General features: G+C 38.3%; 3 protein-coding genes across 7 annotated transcripts in view; 2 read left to right on the top strand and 1 right to left on the bottom strand.

Moving 5' to 3' along the window:
* Trim23 (tripartite motif containing 23) overlaps window positions 1-10139 on the bottom strand; it is a 32323-nt gene extending 22184 nt beyond the window's left edge. Inside the window, exons 1-3 of one of the 2 annotated variants that reach the window (XM_052743417.1) lie at window positions 9996-10139; window positions 5248-5410; window positions 939-1060 (exon numbers count right to left, since the gene is read on the bottom strand). In XM_052743417.1, coding sequence (XP_052599377.1) covers window positions 939-1060; window positions 5248-5410; window positions 9996-10076 — 366 coding nt within the window. In that variant the 5' untranslated portion in view covers window positions 10077-10139. The remainder of the gene's footprint in view (window positions 1-938; window positions 1061-5247; window positions 5411-9995) is intronic. The other variant, XM_052743418.1, reaches the window with a different exon arrangement.
* Window positions 10140-10701: 562 nt separating this feature from the next.
* Shld3 (shieldin complex subunit 3) lies at window positions 10702-16414 on the top strand. Its single transcript, XM_052743431.1, has 2 exons — window positions 10702-10814; window positions 15131-16414. The coding sequence occupies exon 2, from the start codon at window positions 15231-15233 to the stop codon at window positions 15996-15998; it is 768 nt and encodes a 255-aa protein (XP_052599391.1). The 5' UTR covers window positions 10702-10814; window positions 15131-15230; the 3' UTR covers window positions 15999-16414.
* The window catches only part of Trappc13 (trafficking protein particle complex subunit 13), a 37032-nt gene continuing 24352 nt past the window's right edge, over window positions 10704-23383 (top strand). For all 4 annotated transcript variants that reach the window (XM_052743422.1, XM_052743421.1, XM_052743420.1 and 1 more), the window contains exons 1-3: window positions 10704-10814; window positions 20032-20100; window positions 21861-21960. In XM_052743422.1, coding sequence (XP_052599382.1) covers window positions 10769-10814; window positions 20032-20100; window positions 21861-21960 — 215 coding nt within the window. In that variant the 5' untranslated portion in view covers window positions 10704-10768. The remainder of the gene's footprint in view (window positions 10815-20031; window positions 20101-21860; window positions 21961-23383) is intronic.

The raw sequence follows: 23383 nt of genomic DNA, 5'->3' as shown, positions 1-23383 counted from the left end.
TTTGCAATAATGATAAATATGTATTTGTATTATAATATATTCGTGTCTTCTGTTTTCTAGGCCTTACAAATAATTTATAAGGTCAACAGTACATAATATGATTTTAAAATAAAGGTAAAAGATACAACATATGAAAGAACTGCAATGGTTTTATATATGAGAACACTTCAATTTGAAAATTATTTTTCTAATTCATTTTAACAGAAAGAAATCACCAAAGGAAAGTTGCAATCAATCTACTTGGTTTTTTCCTCTTGAATCAAATATACAGTTTTTAAAGTCCACAACTAACACCACTACCAAGTTATTTACTGTAAATATCCTTGTATACAGAAATCTATCATTTGTTAAGTAAGCTATGCAGACAACTCTTAAAATGTTAATAATGTGCTGTCACAGTGTAAATGGATTGTTTTGGCAATATTTACTGACATCTGCCTGTCAGGAAAATGAACAGCAAGCATATTGTTTAACATTTTTCTCATTGTTTTAAAAATATTTAGTAGTAGCAAGCTCCTCAGATTCCACTGTTACATTTAAGTTAGTTCATGTCTAAATTGAAAAGCCTCTCACAAAGTGGGTCTATCTTTTCTTGTACTTTGCTACTGAGGTTTAGTTTTGCATTTTCTGTACAAATATAGATTAAACATTTCTTTTACTCTCTCATAATCTTCTATCTTAAAGGTTTTCCTTAGAAATAACTGAATTATGATAAGGAAAGAGTTTATCCATAAAGCAGATTAGACACAGAACTTCAACAAATTTAGTTTCTGTTTTATTTTTCAGAACAGTACTGACATCAGAACTGTAATATAATAAAAGCTGTTTCTAAAAACTCACAGATAAAGCAAACAAGGTAATATTGTGCTAATATCGGAAAATATTTTAGGATAAAAAATTCATCTTATAATAAATATTTCAACAAGTCCCATCAGTACCTCTCCAGATATCCCAATGGCTTCCTCGGCAGATCCATACTGACCAATATGTCCATTTTGCAATCGCTCTAAAAGCTCCAGTAAAGCAAAGTTTTTTTTCAATCCCCAGACACCTGAATCTCCTAGAAAAAATATGAAAACAAAAGTAAAAGTAACAAAATGGAATTTTAGTCAACTTACCTCAATCCTTAAGAATAATTACTAACACATATAGTTCACTCATTATGTCTAAAAGTTGCCAAGACAAGTGCTTGTTAATATTACCAAAGACCCCCTCAGCACAACCAGACACATACCTTACAGATCTTTTCTTTTTTACTTTTACTATATAAATTAAAACAAGTATCTTAATATTTTTCAAATATTTTTACAGCTACATACAATAAGAAATGCACTTTCTATCACAGTCCAGGCCAACACGAACACACCAGAAAAAAGTTTCACACACTAGGGGCTGGGGAGATAGCTCAGTGATCACAGTGCCTGCTGTCAAGTGTAAGGAGAGCGCTGCTGCCGTAAAGCCACATAATGCAGGTGGGTATGGTACTCACTTGTCATTCTAGCATCAAAAGGTAAAGACGGGATCCCTGGAGCAAAGAGTAGCAAGACTGGATGGTTCCCTAAGATTCTCGACATCAACCTCGTTCCTCTATCTACATACAGGCAGATACATATGCACAAACACTCCCACATATAAACACATGTACAAGTATGACCACCATACACATAAACATGAGTAGACTTTTTAAAAACTTGACAAACTAATACTTTTATAGCAGTGTGCAATGTACTGCTGTGTTTTACTCTATTTCTTTTTAAAGATATTACAGAGGAAATGAGTTTAGCTCAATGGCAGAGTGTGTACTTAGCATGTGCAAGGTCCTAGGTTCAGTCCACAGTACTTACACACACACACACACACACACACACACACACACACAGGCTGGGGGGCACAAGAATAAACTGTTTACAATGAATTAAATGTATTTCATGACCACAAAAATAAGCTACAATTCACATTTATAAATTCCTGTATAAAACATGGACATAAAAAAATTCATTTCTAAGTAAATTGCAACTAGAAGAACTAAAGATTTCCCACCTTTTTTAGACCTGTGACAGTCAATGATTACATAAATCCCTCACAGTGGGGGCTGGTGAGATGGCTCAGTGGTTAAGAGCTTTTTACAAAGGATCCAGATTTGACTTTTAATATTGGTTAAATGATCTGTAAGATCTGTAAGGTATGTGTCTGGTTGTGCTGAGGGGGTCTTTGGTAATATTAACAAAAGATGGTTCACAACTGTCTGTAACTCCAGTTCTGAGAAACCTAACACCCTTTTCGGGCTTCCGGAGGCGCCAGATACATAGATGCATGCAAAATAGCCATATACATAAAATAAAAATAATTTTTAAAAAGAGACACCTCATAGAGCCTCACAACAAAGCAAGAGAATGAGCCCTCTCAGATAGGGCTCCAGAAGCTTTAAATAAAGACAGTTCCTTCACCCCAAGCTGAGCACATAAGAACATGTGCATATCTATGCACACACTTGCAAACACCCACTCTTTTTGAGCCTACAAATAACAGCCACATCATTCAGCAGATTGGATCCAGTGAGTTTCCACAGCACAAATACCATCTGACATGATTGCCATCTAGCAAGTGTTTGTTAATAAAATAAAAATGTAAAAAGATAATGGTGGCACGGTCTACCAGGCTCCTTTCCTGTTTGTCATCTTTTTTCTTTAGAAACAAACCCAAAACATCTTCTGGTTTCTTAACAATAGGCTATCTTTACTGTCCTCTTTGACTTCTGTGACCTCTTTTCTCAGTGCCCTCTACAGACCACTACAGCATGCCTCCCTCAGTTTTGCTGACCTAGTCAAGGCTTTCTCCTTGTTTCCACTTGTCCCATGAATTTTACAAACAGAGGTCCACCTACTCCATTTATATAAGCATTTAAGTATTCAAAACAACCATTTAAAAATACGGCCTTGGCAATTTCCCCAAAATTTAGTCCTTATGCAAGGAACACACAAACTCCCACGAGTACCTAACACTGTTGTAACTATAAAAAAAACTTTATACTCCTAATGGTTTCAAACAACAGATTTTTGTTGTTCCTACAAATTCTTGGGGTTTAGGGCAGATAAGAAAGGCTCTGTTCCCCACTGTACATGCTGAGGAGCACTGAGCCTCCATTCTCATGGACTATCTCACTGTTTCAGAAAAGAAGAGTTACTTCAAATCATCATCAATCTCCTCTTAAAAACTTTTACCTGAAGTTGACGGTTGACACCATATTTCTACTCACATTTCAATAGTTAATACCACAGTCACACCTAACTGTTATTGAGGATAGGGAAGTATAATTTACCACAGGGACAGAAAGAGGAAAGCCAGAAATATTGCTCCGTCAGAAGTAACAACTTATTGGACCAAAGAAGAGCTCAGATTAGAAACTGATAATCAACAATAAGAGCAGTTTTCTTCTAGAAGAAGGAATTACAAATGATCTACTTCTACATTTTTCTCAAATTTTGTAATATATACAATGTGTATATATACAGCACAAAATATATAGTATATTCTTGTATGTATATAGAATAATATATAGTATGTATATAAACACACACATTATTTCTATGGTACAAATATAAACAGATCTTTAAAAAGTTGGAGCTAGTAATCGAAAGTCACTAGCATATTCCACAGATGAATCACAGTTAAATGTGCCCACAAGTTATAGTCATTACAACCTTTATTCAAGAAAGAATTGGCATTGCTAATGTTGGTCTGACAGGAGTCGATTTCAACCTCAGGTGTGACTAACTGCACCCTGTCATAAACTTCCGCTTTTAACACTGGGAGTAGCAGCCCTCACACTGTGGTATTACAGAGAACATAGAGGGCTCTCCCAAACAGTAGAAAAACGTTCTAGCCTATATTTGCAAAATGTTACCATTTCTACACATCTGGTTGTATATGAAGAAATGGTAATATTTTGTCTTACAGAATAAAAAGTCAACTAAATGAACCTTACAACAGAGGCATCTCTTCCACCATAGTAGGTTAATGTTATCTATATGATGTCATTAGTGTCTTGCATTAGTTTCCTGGAGAATAGACATAATATTTATTTATATGAAAGACAGCCAAAACCTTTAGAAAATATGTTAAAGCTGTGTTTCTTAGCATTTTAAAGCCTAAAAACAGAGGCACCCTTGCTTCCTTTTAGAGATGGTTAAATGATTTAAATTTTAACATGTAGTATGACTATATATTTGTCTTTTATTATATTTATGCTATTTTCTGTGTGTGGATGTATGCACACACTTATATAGAAGGGTATCATAACACAAGTGTGCAAATCAGAAGACCACTTGCTGGAGTCAGTTCACTCCTTCCACCAGCCCTGGTCTTAAGTAGTGCTAAAGTCCTGAAAAAAATAAATCAGCCTTAAAAAGTATTTTAGAGAAAATTCTTTTATCTTACAGAGTAAATTAAGAACTTATTTAAAACTGTAAAATATTTTTTCACATGCTAATGTTCTACTTTCTAGATCTGGGCCAGTGAGATAAATCCTTGGATAAAGGAATTGGCTGCCAAGCCTAATCACCTGAGTTGGACAGACACAGACACACACACACACACATGTACACGTACACATGCACACACAAATAGATGCAAAAATTTTAATTTTTAAAATCTGTGAACACTGATTCTGAAGTAGTCTTAGAAGTATACAGGGATCTAGTTGGCATAGTGGCACACACCTTTAATCTTAAGACTGGGGAGCAAAAAGCAGACGGATCTCTAAGTTTAAGGCCAGGCTGGTCTACCAAGCAAATTCCAGGACAGCCAGGACTACACAGAGAAACTCTATCTCAAAACAAAGTTTAAAAAAAAAAAAAAAAAAGTAAGTATGCTGAGACTCAAATGACTTAATATATATTTTGACTACCTGCTCATTCATATTTAAGGAAAACAGTTATTGAATATAGGCAAAGGATTTAATCTGTGATGAATATAGTATTCTCATTTGTTTGAATAAGGGTAGCACATATCTCTGATACTTCTTAAAGCTCTTAGTGTTAAGTATTGAATATAAACATCTCAGATTCTCACTGGTAATTAAGAGTCGGCTAGCTTACAGTCAGAACCCCACTGACCTTAACAAAAACTCAAATTCTGAAAGCTCTTGGAACTTAATCTAAAAAGGCAAGTGTAAAGAAACTGTTTTCTGTGTCATTTGTGTTACACGAATAATTTTCTACTTTACACTCATACAAATAATTTTCCTACCTAGGTCTGTTACTTGCCGATCAAACGGGCAACGAATTGCTCTTCCATGCAGAGGCAAGCGAGTCAGACAGTCATGACAGACTGTGTGGCCACAAAGAAGGAGGCGAGGAACTTTATCTCCTTGCAAAGAGAAGACATCTTCACAAACCCCACACTCCAGAACCTAGTATTAGAAACAGAAACGTGTCTATAAACACCATTGAAACAATATCTAATATTTTATATTTAAAAAGAATTGATCTAGCCGGGCGGTGGTGGTGTACGCCTTTAATCCCAGCACTGGAGGCAGAGCCAGGCGGATCTCTGTGAGTTCGAGGCCAGCCTGGGCTACCAAGTGAGTTCCAGGAAAGGCGCAAAGCTACACAGAGAAACCCTGTCTTGAAAAACAAAAAAAAGAATTGATCTAGTATATTGAATCAACCTTGTTACTTTATTCCTCCGTGGGGGGGTGGGGGGGGGGTCAGGGAAACTAAGTTATAAAATGTTAAATCACATTCATATTCATTTCCATTTGACAGAACTTGCCAAAGTAAAACTTCTTTGAAATACTCTTATGTTGCAAATTAACATAATTAACATAATCTAATCTTCTGAAAAATGAATATGCAACAATTTATAATTCTACTGAAGCACCCAATCATTTCATTTTGCTTTTCTTTCCTTTTTTAAAACATGTTTTGAGATTTTATTTTTGTGTATGGATGGATGTTTTGCCTGAATATATGTCTGCACCATGTTGATGCAGTGCCCACAGAACTCAGAAGAGAGCATTAGATTCTCTGGAACTAGAGTTACAGATGGTTGTGAGCCACCATGTGGGTGCTGAGAATCAAACCCGGATCCTCCAAAAGAGCAGTCAGTACTCTCTTAACAGCTTAGTTATTTCTCTAAATCCTGTTTTATTTCATTGTAAGATGACATTTCACTGAGCATCCCTGGATGGACCTCAGTCCGAGCTGGCCTCAAACATACAGTGGTCCTCCTCCTGCTTCTGCCTCCCAAATGCTAGCACTACAGGATGCACCACTATGTCCAGCTAAAACACCACTGATCTAAAAACAAACAAACAAACAAAAAACAATCTAAAATGTGTATTGGGATGACAATCAATTTTCTAAACTATAAAGAACTTGTAAGAAAGTCTTCAAGGAATATTCAAGTATCTTCTAGACTTCGCAAAATAATGTAAAGGCAAAAAACAAATTAGCTGACAATTAAATTTTAATTTCTGTTCTTTATTAGTAAGTAGCTCTGACTTGGAAAATATTTGTCTATTTAGTTTTAATCACAGGTATATGACTTACTGAAAGGCAGTCAAAAAACGCTGTGAGAACTGGCTCACTCTGACTCTCAGATCCATGGGTTAATACTTTATAAATAATCATAAACTGTAATTATCATATCATTTTCAATGCTTTTACAATTAACTACTGTTTGTGTTGTTTTCAGTTTTAATTACTTTTTAAAAATATTCCCAATGAATTACTCCATTGTCTACCCATCAGGACACTACAGTCTGGTCCTGTACTCTTGCTTCACTATCATACCCTGCAGACCCTATGGTTCAAGTGTGTCCCAGGATGGGACAGTGTTTCTTGACTCTTGCTTTATACTAATTAATGTTGAGGAAACAGCTAAACATTTACCCTATGGATTCCTTTTTAAAGCTTTTATCTCCATAAATCAAAAATTTCCCAAGTACTGTATCTCTTGGTCTACCCACCTCTCACTCCAACCGAAACAATTATCCTCTGGGTTTCTATGTACTCTGAATATCTATCTGTTTGTCTGACTCAAACACATCAATACTTTCACTGACTAGCCTGTCTTTCCTTCCTAGAACAAGAGCACAAAACAGTACACTCCAAATAGCAAGCAACTATGTGCTTATATAAATAAAATACAACAAAATAAAAAAAAAATTCAGCCCACCAACAACACACACAACAAAAAAATAGAAAAGTTTGAATGGAAATCTCATTAGACACATTTCAACTTTTTTTAAATTCTCAATTCCTTTTTTTTTTTTTTTAAAGATTTATTTATTTACTATGTATACAGTGTTCTGCCTGCATGTATCCCTGCAGGTCAGAAGAGGGCCCAGATCTCATTATAGACAATTGAGAGCCACCATGTGGTTGCTGGGAACTGAATTCAGGGCCTCTGGAAGAGCAGCCAGTGCTCTTAACCACTGAGCCATCTCTCCAGCCCCCTTACATTTTATTTTTATTTATCAAATACTGAGATTCTCAAACAAACAAAATCTTATGATTTCAATATAAAACTACTAGGTAAGGACTTTAGTCTCATCGCTTTATAAACACAACAAAAATGCATAATCTCAGAATAAAAGTAATTTTTAAATTAACTACACACATTACAATTTTAAACTTGATTCTCCAATACATTTAGACTTAAAAACTGAGATGCAGGACTGGAGAGATGGCTCAGTGGTTAAGAGCACTGGCTGCTCTTCTAGAGGTCTTGAGTTCAATTCCCAGCATCTACATGGTGACTCTCAACCACCTAAACTGTAGTCCCACGGGATCCAATGCTCTCTTCTGGTGGTGCAGATGTACATGCAGACAAAACACCCGTATAGGTAAATAAGTAAATCTTTAAAAGAATAAATAAATAAACTGAGATGCAAACATCTTTTACTGTAGTTAAACTGGTAATTCATAGTTGCTTTGAACACTGGTATAGTTCAAAAGAAACTTAAATGTAGTATAGTGTACAGAAAAAAAGGAGACAGATTAAATATTATAAGTAATATTAAGCTAAATATATAAAGAAAACTTTATATTAAGAGTTCAATCTAGGGGCTGGAGAGATGGCTCAGTGGTTGAGAGCACTGGCTGCTCTTCCAGAGGACCCGGGTTCAGCTCACAACTGTCTGTAATTCAAGTTCCACGGGATCCAACACCCTCACACAGATGCACCAATGCAAATAAATAAATAAATCCAAAAAAAAAAAAAGAATTCAATCTAACTCATTAAAGTGCACAGAAAAACTACACCAATATACTTTTTCAAAAAGTTGTTAATGCTTTGTATCAATGAAATGCAGCAGCTGGAGGAAATGCAGGAAAACAATCTCACTGACTAATATGAAAAATTTACTGAGTAATAACAGTATCCATGGAAGCAATTTAGCAGTTTAAGGAATTTACTCTGAACTACCCAAACAACAAAATCCTAATGTTTTCATCCTTGTCGACACTGTCGTCTCCACTGCTGGGGAGCCCAGGTTTTTGCACGTGTCAGGCAAAAGTTCTGCTACTGAGTCACATCCCCAGCCCACATATGACAGATCAATACGTTGGTCTCTAATGCACCATTTATATCATTAAAGAATTAAAAACAAAGTAAATGTACACATAAATACTAAATTGAAAGATAAATTATAGTGCATTCATATGCCCTAACTGCAGGCCATTAAAGATTAAAGTTGTTTATGTATATACACAGAATATCGCAGGTAAAGTGAAAAGAAAGGGCTAAGAGAGTACATGACACGATACTTATTCCAATTATGGAAAGAAAAAAACAACTTTGAATTCACAAAATATTCTGCAGGTATTCTCCATTTGGCAAAAGCACAGTTCAAAATAGTAAATCTCAAACATAAAATATGCCTAATAAGGAGGGCTCCTCTACATTTCAGATCTTTGTACCTTCAATGCAATCTGAATTCAACTCAATATAAAAAAAGTTAACTGAATCAATAACCAATAAAAACGACTAATAATAAATTGTTAGCATAAATTCCTCAAAAAAAAAAAGACCTTTGCTAAAAAAAGATATCTATCATTTAACGAGTTAAAAGAATGTCCAACTGGACTTGGTTCACTGTTACCAATCCAATTAAGTATACATTAAAATCACTTCTGAGAATTAAAAAAAAAAATGTACTGATGTCCACACACTCAGAAAGAGGAAAATACCAATCTCTTGGTTACAGATGATCTCCAAAGGTACTCCCTCAACCACTCACTCCTTTCAGAGCTATGTTACAGTGGATGGGGGAAACGAGCTTCATGCACTTCGACTTCATCTTTAGAAAAAGCATTTTATAAATATATGGTAGAATCTTGCAAGCAGAGGGTGCACCATACATCTAGTTTGTTAAACCCCAATTATGCTGCAGTTGGAGACTTTCCACAAGTTTTCACAGTCTTCTATTCAGAGGCATAGGGCGGCTCAAAAATGTACATGTATGATTACAGAAACAATGCAAGGTTGAAAGGCAGACTTTTACAACCAGTAAACGCTGGGCCCTTACCACACACTGTATTAACCCAAACCCTGGGTTCCTTCCAGGTAAAATGAGAATTAACATCTACCTTTTAGGTAGACACTGGCGAGATGAAGCATCTACCATAGTACTTGTCTATTGGAAAGGCTGTTTAATAGACCTACGCCAACGAAAGCCTGTTGAGGCTTCACTAGAAAACACAAGAGCAGGGGGGGAAGACCCATCCAGGTCAACTTCCACAGGCCCACGCGGTGCTTTTCACAAACAGCCCCATGACCGACGTTGACACCTGAGTTACAAGACCAGGCAACTTCAGGCCCGCCAGGCCAGGACCCCGCGGGACAGACAGCAAGGGCTGGTCATGCCCACCCGGATCCGGGGGGCCGCGCATCCCGCCCGGCCAAGCCTGGGCCGCAGAGTCGCGACCAGGTCTCCAGGATGAACCGAAGGGAGGCCGCATGTGGAGAACAGAGCACGCAAGTTCCCTCACCTTCACCACAGCCGTCCCCCGGCTGCCCTGCCGCCCACTGTCTACTCCGGCTCCGGGCTTGTTTACAGCTAGGGCAGCCATCCTGGAAGGCGCCGCGCCACAGCAGCAGCAGAGCCTTTAATTGAGAGGAGGGGTTGGGCGACCTACCCAGAAGCCTCAGCGCATGCCGCCGGCACGCATGCGCAGTTCAGGCAGGGCGCCGCTCCGCCTCCTCCGGCCTTTTCTCTTCCGTCAGTCATCGCCTGTACGACCTGCGCGTGAACGCTTTGTTTTTCACGAAGGTGTCTGCGAATAATGGAGACAAGAAAGAAGATAAAAAGAACGGATGGGGCATAAATAAAACTTTAGGGTGAAAGTGCCGCTCCCGTAATGATTTTTACCTCCAGAACTGAAACGAGCTTATCCCCGCCCCGACACAGCTAAATTTGTATAAAATAAACTACAAATCCCAGCATGCCACTCGAGTGTTTCCCTCTCTCCCACCAACCCCACCCCCACCCCTCCACCGCGCCGTGTAAGCCTTTGGGAAGCCATGTATTGTCAGCTAAAAGTGGCTCATTGAAGTCAGCCGGTGTAATTCTGAGCGAAGGAGTGGCTTTCGTGAAAAGATTTTCACTGGGGCCATAAACGGATTTAATGCAAAAAGATTTTATCAAGAGCAGAAAGAAGCTAGACGTGCATTTGACACCGGGTCTTCCGGGACTTGTGTTTTGCAGTTTCCTTCTCGACGCAAGGTGAAACTCTTGAGCCTGAGATCAGAAGTGCCTGTCAAGATGGAAGTGAACCCCCCGAAACAGGAGCACCTGCTGGCGCTAAAAGGTAAGCTGTTAGGAGCCTGAGTCTCTTTACTGTGTTTTTTTTCTCCCCTCACTATTTGAAGGATTTCCAACGTAAGCCTTATCCCTAAACACGGCAGTGCTCGCCCTTTCGCTTGGTATTGAGATGCCTTCTAGAATGAAATGCAATCCTAAATTCCTCTGTGGTCTGTGCTACCGCAGTCACCAGATTTTATCCACAGAAGCTCACGCCTCGACCCTGCTGGGGAGAGCTCTGAGAGCCAGAATAAATTTCAGCTGGCATTTAAAGCAACTTTTTTTTTTTTTTTTTTTTTTTTTTTTTGGTTTTTCGAGACAGGGTTTCTCTGTGTAGCTTTGCGCCTTTCCTGGAACTCACTTGGTAGCCCAGGCTGGCCTCGAACTCAGAGAGATCCGCCTGGCTCTGCCTCCCGAGTGCTGGGATTAAAGGCGTGCGCCACCACCGCCCGGCCTAAAGCAACTTTTTATTACTCTTCTATCCGTTCTTGTGGCAAGGACGAAGTTACCAGGCTTTCGCTTATCTGTAGATAATATCGCGTGATAATGTCAATGATTAGTAAAATAAATGGTAATACACCTAATACTTCCTAGATTTGTTGAAATATACTACAAATTACTTCACAGTGTCGTATCATATTTGTGGGAAATTTATCCAGAATTTCCTATGAATTTTAGTTTTTTGTACACGGCAGTTTGAGTAAGTTTTAGTGATTTAATTTAACCAGAAGAAAGCTAGCAGGGCAGATTTTCCTTAAATTTGCTTATCGAAACCCTTTTATTTAAAATATTTTCAGCTTTATTTTATGTTTTTTACTGCCACAAATGCACTTTCTTACTTTTGGAATGTCCGGTTATGAGGTTGATAGTGCCTTGCACGGGTCTGGGAAAATGCTTCCAAGACATTTGATGGAATTGCACTTGCCTTCCTTCAGGCATCCCTTTTGATCCACTCCGTGCCCCCCTCCATTCTTTGTGATCTACACATCTTACATTCCAGAAGCTCACAACCATTATCGATGTCTGCAGTAAACGTGACTGTCTCTGGATGTGGAACTAAGAAAGTTTGCAGCATTGGATAATACAACAAAGAGACCTACCTGTAGGTTTCCACATGATCTAGACTGAAATAGATTCTGTGTGTATAAAAGGAACTTACTGTATATTCATTATCTCAATCTTACATCTAGTGTGTGGACTAGATATCACTTATCTTTTAAGGTCTAGCAACTTTTCCAAGATAACATATCTAGTAAGAGATCGAGGCAATAATTTAACAAGGCCCGACTCATATTTCTAAGACGCTCTGTTGCCTCCTGTTGAATGAAGCAGCCTTTGCAGAGACGATTGTGACTTCTATATGAATTTGAAAGTTATATTCCTTGCTAAGTGATTTCACACACTTTGAAACTACTAAAAATTCTAGTGGTGGGAAGTTTTATTTGTTATTATTCTTATTTTTAGAAACACAAGATGTCTAGCAAACAGTACTTAATCAGACAAACAGGACAAGAGCTTTATATTAAACCTCTATGATGCTGTTTTACACATGGTTCTAGATAATCATGAGTTTCACAGGGCTTAAGTTTTACTGATGTTGACTGTTCAAGCATACCAATTTAAAGGGACATTTAACTTATTAGCTTTCTTATATGTAAAATGTTAGGATAATATCTTTTTACTCTTTTTTTTCTCCAACCTTCTCTCTTCTCTCACGCCATCACTTGTCTCCTTTTGGAGACAGGGTCACAACTGTACCAGGTTGGCTCACAAACTCACAGTGTAAATGAGGATGACCTTACATTCCTGGTCCTCCTGCCTCTACCTCCCATATGCTAGGATTACAGATGTATACCACTGTACCCAGTTTATGGGGTGCTGGGATTTGAACACAAGGCTTTGTGCATGTTAGGCAAGCACCCTACTGACTGGTCTACATCCCCAGTCCCTTTGATATTCTTGAAATAAAAATATGTTTTACCTAAAAAGAGTTCTCAAAATTAGTTGTCTCTTGAGTGTATCACTGAATAAGTTCAGATAACAATTAAAGCATTCTCAGTGAAAGAGGTAAAGAAGGAAGAAGAAAAAGAAAAACTCACTAATTTTCATCCTTGATTATAGCCAAGAAGTGATCATTAGCAATTATTTAAAGAATATATCATCACATATTAAATCTATACTAAAATTATTAATCTTAAGAATTATAGTTATTTTTAAGGGCATAAATAATAAAATGTATAATAAAATTTATTATACAATTAGTTACATCTTAATTCTTCAGAATCAGACTGTGATTCTATTGTGACATCACAACAGGAATCTGGGTCATAGTTATCCTAGCAATATAAGAACCTTCATTCAAGGCTGGGAGGTCGTGGCACATGCTTTAATCCTAGCACTCAAGAGGCAGAGGCAGGTGGATCTCTGTGAGTTTGAGGCCAGGCTGGTCTATATAGAGTGAGTTCCAGAACAGCCAGGGCTACACAGAAAAACCCTGTCTCAGAAAAAAAAAAAAAAAAATGTTTTAGGCCTAAAAAAATTTTTGTGTGTGTAGAAGAATCTCTATCATACTCAGCTTTGGCCTGGTTAGGAAGCCCAACTTGTAGATTAATTAGATCCTTGCAAGCTCCATTCTTGAGGCCTTCTATACTGGAACTTCCTGTCACTGCTTTAATTTGGGACATCATGAGAACTTCTGTGTTGTGTTGTTCTTCCTTGGCAGTGGCGAGAAAGCCATACATTGGCATTTGGAAGTCATAGATCTAGTCTAAATGCTACTTAAATACTGCTATTATACAGAGAAGACTATGTCATAACCCCATTTTCTATCTGGGTTAACATGCAAAGTCAATCCATTTTCATGGTTTTTGATGTTTATTATTGAGAAAGAGGTACAGTAATTAAATAGTCTACCTATGTGTTGGTAGAATTAATAAAATGTGGTGATATATTATGCCCCCCAATATATTGTGCACCCTAATAAAGCTTATCTGAAGATCAGAGGGAAAAGCCAGCCATGATAGTAAACATAGAAGTCAGGCAATGGTAGCACACACCTTTAATCCTAGCATTCGGAAGGCAGAGATCCATCAAGGCCACACTGTGGAACAGAGCCAGGCATGATTACACACGCCTTTAATCTCAGCACTAACCATAGAGATCTGGAGGTCTGTACAGACAGACAGGAAGTGATGTAGCTGGGCAGAGAGAGGAAGTGAGATGCAGAACAGAAAGGCATATAGGCCTGGGTATACAGGAAGTAGGTCTTTTTGGCTGAGGATTCCCAAGTGGTAAGAGTGTGGCTGGCTTCTTTCTGCTTTACTGTTCTTTCAGTTTTTACCCCAGTATATAAGTATATATATATATATAAATAAGACTTATATAAATAAGACCGTTTAGCAGTTTGTCTTAAAATTTTAGAGACTAAGCATATCAATTTTATCCTATATACTTTTTTTAAGCTAGTAATTTTGAACAGGGCAGGATGTTGCGCATTTTTAATCTAAGCAGAGATGAGCAGAAGCAGGCGGTTCTTAGTCTACACGGTGAGTTACAGGATAGCCAGAGTTTCATGGTGAAACCCTATCTCAAACAAACTAAAACAAAACAAAATTAAAAAAACCTAGTAATTTCTTTTTCCTTAATTTTGAAGTCACAGTTGTTTTTCTGTTTTTTGTTCATTTTGTTTTGTTTGTTTTCTGTTTGTTTTTTTTTTGTTTGTTTTTTGTTTTCTGTTTTTTAACAGTGTTTTTTAGAAGACTTTATTTATATGGATGTTTTGCTTACATGTATGTCTATGTACCATGTATGTTCAGTGTCCATGGAGGCCAGAGGAGGGTGTCTAGTAATGGAGCTGGAGTTATAAATGGTCGTGAGCCATCATGTGGGTGCTGGGAATTGAACCTGAGCCTTCTAGAAGAGCAACTAGTATTCTTAGCTGCTGAGCCATCTCTCCAGCACCGCCTCCCCCCCTCCCCCAGTTTTAAATATTACATTGTGTGGTAAGAATCACCAATTTTTTGTTTCTCATATGGTTTTAGGACTATGATTACCAACATTTTAATGATAATATTTCAAAGTCCTTTATATCTACTTAGTTAAACATATTGACTATTAACATTTTCAGGCTAGATATAATCTTCATTGGAATCCATTGTAGATACTTTATTGTTGTGAGAAGGGATTTTCAAGTGTGTGATTGTATTCACATCTGCCATAGCACTTTGTTAAAATACCATATGGGGAGTGGGTTTTCTCCTCCCTGCCCATCTGTATGCAGGTTGTTCCCACCAAATCTTATTCTTTGCAATACTTCCACTTTAGGTCCTGTTGCTTCTGATTTGACAAGAGAGACAGTCTTGTAAATAATAAATTACGTTCTAGCTTGGAAGAACTCAGCTAAGCAATTTTCTCTTAAGAGTTAATGGATTACTGCGGAATGACTACTGAAGTAATATTTCATTATCGGCCATATGAGAAAGATCCCACACAACTGGCAAAAATTGCAGAAAAGGCAATTCAGGACTTCCCTACTCACCCGCTATCAAGATTTATTCCTTGGTTTCCACAAGATGGGTCCAAACTTCCACTCAAGCCTAAAAGATTACCACCAGTAATTTCTGGAGAGGCTGCTGAGAATGTGAGACAGTACTTAACCATTTCAGAACCTAGTGTTAAATTACAGAGCTATGACTGCACAGTAGATCTTTTGGAGTTTCAACCTAGTTTGAAAACTCAGCGCTTAATCCAGTCACACATGCTGAATGAACCAAATAACTCTGGAAATCTGGATAGAGATTCAGGAAAAGGGAAACAGCACAGGAAGAGGTCTTGGAGCGTTTCACTTGCCACCAAACACTGTGCAGAAAATACTTTTCCTTTATCTAAGAAATTGCAAGCTAGTTTAAAGACACTGCATTTGCACTCCCTTCACAGAGGAAGGTGGACCTTAGAATACAGTGTTTGCAACAACCAGACTCTGGAAGACGTTTGGACAAAACTCAATCGTCTCATCAGGCACAATGAACTTCCTTCATGTAATGCCACCATCCAGAGACAGTTAGGCCAGATATGGGTGTTCTGTGATATGATGCACTGTGAATATGTAGGAAGTCTTCTTAAAGAAAGATTATCTCTTATTGGGAAAATTGACTTATTTGTGCATAAATATGGTGTTATTTTTAGTATGTAATGAATTCTGGTCATCACAAAAAATATTCTGATTGAAATGAGTATGGACTGAAATTATAAAGTGAATAAATTTTACTGTCATAATTTTAATGACTTAAAATTTGATGCTTCTTTATACTGTGAAGAAATAATTGTCTAATGTATATACAGTTTGTGTCTAATATATAAATGAGTATCACATAATTCCAAGGCTTGTCAATGAAGTCAGAAACATTCTAGATTTTGTTTATTAGTATTCTTTTAAGTGAACTGTGATGAATTGTTGTTTGTATTAAAATTGAGAGGAAATGTTCTAGTCTTTATTATCACTGATTGACTTTAAATAAATGGGTTGAATTTTAGTGAATCCTTGAAAATCTACTTTTTTTTACTCACCTAAGTATAATGCAGGGTGCGTGTAAAATTAAAAGTCTTAAGTATGTCTCATTTTGTATTTATCACAAGGTTGCCAATCAAGGACTAAATATTGAGAAATCATAGCACTTTTGTGGTAGTTTTGTTATTTTGAAAAGTTTATAACAAAGCCAGAAGTGTAAGTTCCAGTGAGAGTATTAACCATTTTTAAATCCAAGAATTAAAAAGAGCTTCTTCATATGGAAGATCTCAATTTTTCTGATTTACTCTGGATGAATTGATTTCTACTTCTCTGAGAAACCCTGAAAGTAAAAACTGAAATTTAGAAGATTTTTTTTTCCCCCGTCAAATAGCATAGTGATCCGAAAGAAGAAAAGATTCATTTCCCGTCTTAAGAGGCTAACAGTCTTAAGAGGCTTTCAAGACCTGAGAACTTGGACCCACTGTTGTTTCCTAGAAGGCTTTTATTGTATTTTCAAGTTACACTTATTTGTGTGTTTGCATGTGAGTGCACACCCACAGTGCATATATGGAAGTCAGAGGACAGCTTGTGGGGGTTGGTTGGGTCTCTCCTTCCACCCTGTAGGTCCCGGGACGTGAACTCAGGTCATCAGGCGTAGTGCGTTTTTACCCACCGCTCTCTTTGGCCCTCTAGAAGCCTTTTAAAAGGATATCAGGTTTTAAACTTAGTGCTACATGTGGATCCCTGGGGCCAGGTGATTCTGCCATTAGCTGGTGTCATTAAGGCAAAAGTCATGAACTGGTGAACTGGGTCAAGTACAATTTGCATATTCATTTTGCTTGGCCCAACTTATTAAAAGAATAGGAGATTCTGCTTCTGATTCTACTGCTCCAAGATCCCGCTGCTTAGTCAAATATAGAATATACCAGGGAAACAAAGATAAGTATGGAAAGATAAATCAGTGAGAGCATTTGGGAAAATGCAGTCAGCACTCCAGGAAAGAGGTAGCGCTATCAGCATTTTTTTCTTGTTAACCGTCTGCCTTTAAATAAATGTTAAAACAAATTCAGAGTAAAAAGACGTAGAGACATCCAAGTTACAAGCCTTTGTTTGTTTGTTTTAACTTTGACCTGGTCTTGGACAAACCTAACTTGATCTCCCAATTTAAATAACAGATGTGGTTTGACTTTTTTCCAAAATGAGTTCTCAGTAATTTACTTAACCTTCACAAAATACCAAAAATTAATCTAGGGTTCAGTCTTGAATGCCTCTGAGAGCCGAAGAGGTGAGGCCGTAACACCCAGTAAAGACATTGAAATCTGAAGTGGAATCTGCCTAGTTTCAATAATTCTGCCCAACCAAAATGAATATGCAAATTGTGCTTGCCCTAGTTCACTAGTTCATGGCTTTTGCCTTAACTAAGATTTCTAGTGAATGTGTGTGTTTTGAGGTTTCCATGCTAGGCACTAGTACTATCTGGTGTGCCTAGTGAGTATTTGATTCTCAACTAAAACTTACATGTGTCTTTTTTCTTAAAAGATTAAAATGGGGGGCTGGAGAGATGGCTCAGAGGTTAAGAGCACTGTCTGCTCTTCCTGGGGTCCTGAGTTCAATTCCCGGCAACCACATGGTGGCTCACAACCATCTGTAATGAGATCTGATGCCCTCTTCTGTCTGATGCTCTCTTCTGTCATGCAGACATACATGCAAATAGAGCACTCGTATACTTCAAATACATAAATAAATTATTTAAAAAAAAGACTAAAATGGATATTTTTGACCAATAACTTACTTTAACATTCAAGCATGGGTATAAAATTACTATCCAATAACTAATACTTCCTTAGTTGCTCTGTCAGTGTTTCTTCTATGTGTGCACATACATAGGCCAGAGGACAGTCCAGGCACCTCAGGCACCAGCCACCTTGGTTTTTTGTTGTTTTGTTTGCTTTGCTTTTATGGAGACAGAGTCTCTCTCTCTTCCTTGTCAAGTAGACTGGACAAGTTGGCCAGCAAGTGCCAAGGATGCACATGTTGTTATTATTCCTAACCGCTTCTGGAGTCCTGACCTCGAATGCCCTGTCAGCAGTCAGGCAAAATACTTAGTTACTCCAGGGCCTTACGTCCTATGTAATCCCTCTGTAATCTGTGCGCTGCATGGTGATGTAATTTGCACGCATCATGAGCATGTAATCTATGCGCATGCGTGGTTTAGCTACATAAGCCCAAATGAGCATTTGAGAGGTGACCTATAAAAGCAGGCTCTCCCTACTCCCCGCTCTCTCAAGGTAACATACACACACATACCCTTTCCTTTCGGTAGGCCTACCTACCTCCACCCTTTCCCTTCCCTAATAAAAATTCTTACAGTGGGTTCAGTTGTACCTCGTGTTTTCTCGAGTCTGGTAAATAATGCCAGCAAGTAAGTAACACATGTCACCACCACACCACCATGGGTTTTGGGATCTAACTCAGGCGCTGATGCTTGTACACAAGCACTCTACCAAATGAACCATCTTCCCAGTCTACTGTCAGAGTTCCTTAAACCTTGCTTTTTTAGGTACAGTTTGCTCTTTTGTACCTAACATCTTCAGTTTTTGAGACCCATTAATTAGAAGACATGAGATGGTTGTAAACATGCATTTGATACTGTCATGTTTTATTTTGTCCTCTAGAAAAGTACATTGAGACCCAGTTTGTTCTAAAGCTCCAGGAGAGACAGCATGGTGCACTCCCTAATCTCAGCACTGAGGGGGCAGTGGCAGGAGAATCTCTTGAGTTCCAGGACAGCCTGTGCTACTAGTGACACATTATCTCAAACACTCAAGGAATGAGCTGGGTGTGATGACTTGTGGCTATAATGCTAGCACTTGAAAGACTGAGGCAGGAGAATCCAAAGTTCAAGACCAGCCTGAACTTCATGACCCATTCCAGGTCATCTTGGGCTATAATGTGAGACTTTGTCTCAAAACTTCAAACAAGGACAATAAAGTTTAAGGAGTGAGCTATTTATGTAATTCTGCTTGCCCAGTATGTGTCTCACAAATTTGCATTCATGTGGCACATACAGCTGTGGTGCACATCTATAATCCCATACTACGAGGGCTAAGGCTGGAGGATATAGAACGTGAACCTACCCTCACTTTATACAATCCTCTCCATAACTCCAGTTCCAAAGGATCTTGCGACCTCTTCTAATCAGGCACTCACATGGTACACGTGCACACATCCAGGCAAAACACTCATATACGTAAAAAAAATAAATAAATAAATGAATCGTTTTTTAAAAAAAAAAGTAAGTGAAGGTTGTGGACACCAACACCATGTCTTAAGCTGGTTAACGTTATTTGGAAGAGAGTCCTGCTTGACGTCAATGAGATACTTTTAATAAGACATTTCAGCCTTGTGACCCCAAATTTACAAGTAAGAGCTGTTTGGGGGGAGTACCTTTTGAGCAGTGTGGAGCCTTCCTGTTCTAGTTTTGGTTCTGTCGCTGACGTGCTATTTATAATCCTTGATGTACAAATTACCTTCAACAGGCATTGTCTGCCTTGTCCATAGAATGGAGATAATAATACTGACCTTGTAGAGTATAGTGTTAGTACTTATATTTAATATTATAGTTAAGTTATATTAGCATGAAATGGATGAATACTGTGCACTCTACTTGAATATTGACCCTAAACAATTTAAACATTTTGTCTTTCTTAATTTACAGTGATGCGATTGACTAAGCCGACTTTGTTCACCAATATTCCTGTAACATGTGAAGAGAAAGACTTGCCTGGTATGTAAAGAAAAGCTGAAGCTTGAGTTGTCCACGTTATTTTGAAATAAGCTTACCCTTTCCACTTTTTTTTTTTTTTTTTTTTTTCCTGAAACAGGATTTCTCTGTGTAGTTTTGGTGCCTGTCCTGGATCTCGCTCTGTAGACCAGGCTGGCCTCGAACTCACAGAGATCCGCCTGGCTCTGCCTCCCACGTGCCGGGATTAAAGGCATGCAGCACCACCACCACCACCACCACCACCCAGCTCCTTTCCACTCTTATACTAACCATTTGCTGAATTCTGTGTTGCCTGTATTTGTACCTTGTGAATGGTGGCCATCTGAGAGATCGGGCTCATTTATAACCTACAGTTCAAGATAATGTTATCCTTTGATAAGAAGAGACTTTTAGTTTAAGATACATTCATATCCTAACACTATCAGAATGTTACCTGAGTCCTCAAATATGCATTAGCATTCTATTTAGAATTATTGGTTTTTCTAGGGTTTATTTATGTCTTATGACCTGCATTTTCCTTTGTTTTTGAAGTATTCTCTATGAGATTAGATTTTTTTGTTTGTTTGTTTAATTTTATTTTATTTTAGGGACGAGGTCTCACTGCATATCTCAAGGTGTCTTAAACTCTTGTTCCCTTTGTCCCAACCTGCCAAGTGCTGTGATTATCAGCTTATACCACATGGCCAGAATTTTTTTTGACATGTTTTGTATTAGTAAAGATTTAGGAATGACATCTTATGTTGTAATGTATATTGAATTTTGATACTGTAATTCAAAAATGAGTATAATATTACTTCTCATTTTTTGTTTTTGAGACAGAGACTTATATAGCCCAGGCTGGCCTGGAACTCACCAGGACTTTGACTGGCCCTAAATTCATAAACCTCCTGCCTCCTACTTCCATGTGCTAGACATTTCAGGCTTGTATCACTACGCTCAGTTGTATCTGTTTTGAGAAAGTTAAAAATTAAAATTGTAATACTACTTTTGTCCAGATTAAAAGGAAATCTCCCTCACCCACCTGCCCTTGCTGCTAGGGATCAAATCCAAGGCTTTATTGCTGCAGTTTAGAGACACAAAGGCGAGGCCTCTCAGCCCAAGCAAAGTCTGAATTGAGAGTCTTAATTTTTTTGTTTTGTTTTGTTTTGTTTTTTTAAGACAGGGTTTCTCTATGTAGCTCTGGAGCCTGTCCTGGAACTCACTCTGTAGACCAGGCTGGCTTTGAACTCACAGAGATCTGCCTGCCTCTGCCTCCTGAGTGCTGGGATTAAAGGCATGTACCACCACCACCTGGCTGAGAGTCTTAATTATTAACCAGGCCAGAGACTGCCTGGAGAGAAACAGTCTCACGGAGCAGCCTCAAATGCATGTTACAAGGAGCTTTTGAAGGCAAAGAACACAGAAAATCTGCATCCTGTTTGCAGTTGCAAGGGGAATTAAAGCAAGCCAAGAAGCAAGCAAGCAGTCTAACAGAAGCCAAAAACATGCAGTTAGCCGGAACATTTCAACCCTGATGAGTTTCTGGAACAGGGTTCAGGACTTTCCTGTGGGACTTTTCACAACCAGTGTAGAAAAAGGGAAAATCAATTTCAGGTCAAATCAAAGATAGCTCCAGCTGAGACAAGGTGGAGGAAACTTTGGTCACATGAATCCTAGGCAAGTGCTCTCCCACTGTGCTGCCCACTGGTCCCCATTTCTTTACATAAGTAGCACTTGCTTTAAATAAAGGTAGGCATTAGAATTTTGTTTTTCTCTTGCTGCAGGTGATCTCTTTAACCAGTTAATGAGAGATGATCCTTCAACTGTAAATGGTGCAGAGATTTTAATGTTGGGAGAAATGTTGACTTTGCCCCAAAATTTCGGGTAAGAATGATCAGTTGACATAAGATGTGCAGCAATACCCAAATGTTATGTCCTGTTTGTGTGCAGAGTGGGAAAGTGCTATTTGCTCCGTAAGTGGTAAAAACTCATACAAATTGCTCTTGATGATTCTATCTTTATTTTTATTTTATTTTATTTATTTATTTATTTATTTTTTTGAGACAGAGTTTCTCTGTGTAACAGCCCTAGCTGTCCTAGAATTCACTTTGTAGACCAGGCTGGCCTTAAACTCACAGAGATCTTCCAGCTTCTGCTGCCCGAGTGCTGGTATTAAAGGCATGCGCCACCACAGTCTATTTTTATTTTTTTAAAGCAATATAGAACAGTGTCAATAGTGGTTCTAAAATGATGATAGCATTTTAGCTTTGTTCTCTGGGTTGTGACTAAAGCCATAGGTCTTGTCTATCTGGCACTACCACACACTGTTAACCTACCCCAGCTCTAGGTCTTATACTGGTGGTGACTGTGTTCTACCACACACTGTTAGCATACCCCAGCCCTAGGTCTTTACACTGGCAGTGACTCTGTGTTCTACCACACACTGTTAGCATACCCCAGCCCTAGGTCTTACACTGGCAGTGACTCTGTGTTCTACCACACACTGTTAGCATACCCCAGCCCTAGGTCTTACACTGGCAGTGACTCTGTGTTCTACCACACACTGTTAGCATACCCCTAGGTCTTATACTGGCGGTGACTGTACGTGCCTTTAGTCAAGCTTACTGACATTGCTTTTTCAGAGCAGCTCTCCTACTGGGCCTCATTCACACCTTTCTCTCTATAGAACTTATCAGACTTATCAGTTAATAAACTATTTTTTTTATTTCTTCTCTTATCCTGTATTATCAATGAGTTTAAAAAGCCTATTTTCACAACTGGGAAAATTTGAGACAAAAGAATTTTTCAGGTTTGATGTGGTTTTTATGTTTTTGTTTTTTCTACAGGGTATAATCATAAACTAGTATCTTGAAAACTTGAAAATATATTGATGTAAAAACTATTAAAATTATATAGAGTGGGGGCTGGGGAGGTAGTTCAGCCCTTAAGAACACAGGCTGCTCTTCCAGAGGATCTGGGTTTAATTCCCAACATCCACATTGCTGCTCACAACTGCCTGTAACTCCAGTTCCAGGACATCTGTCTTAGTTAGGGTTTCTGTTGCTGTGAAGAGATACCATGACCACAGCAACGCTTCAAAAGGAAAACATTTAAATGGGGTAGGTCAGTCCATTATCATCATAGTGGGACATGGTGGCTTGCAGGCAGATGTGGTGTTGGAGAAGTAACTGAGAGTCCTACATCTTGTAGGCAACAGGAAGTCAACTGAGACACTGGAAAGTATCCTAAGCATAAGAAACCTCAAAGCCTACCCCCAGCGGTGACACACTTCCTCCAACAAGGCCAT

The sequence above is a fragment of the Peromyscus californicus genome, unplaced genomic scaffold (genome assembly GCF_007827085.1).
Source record: "Peromyscus californicus insignis strain IS unplaced genomic scaffold, ASM782708v3 Scaffold_18__1_contigs__length_77618521, whole genome shotgun sequence".
Taxonomy (NCBI): Eukaryota; Metazoa; Chordata; class Mammalia; order Rodentia; family Cricetidae; genus Peromyscus; species Peromyscus californicus.
Note: the sequence above shows the minus strand (reverse complement) of the source record. Positions and strands in the feature narration are given on the sequence as shown.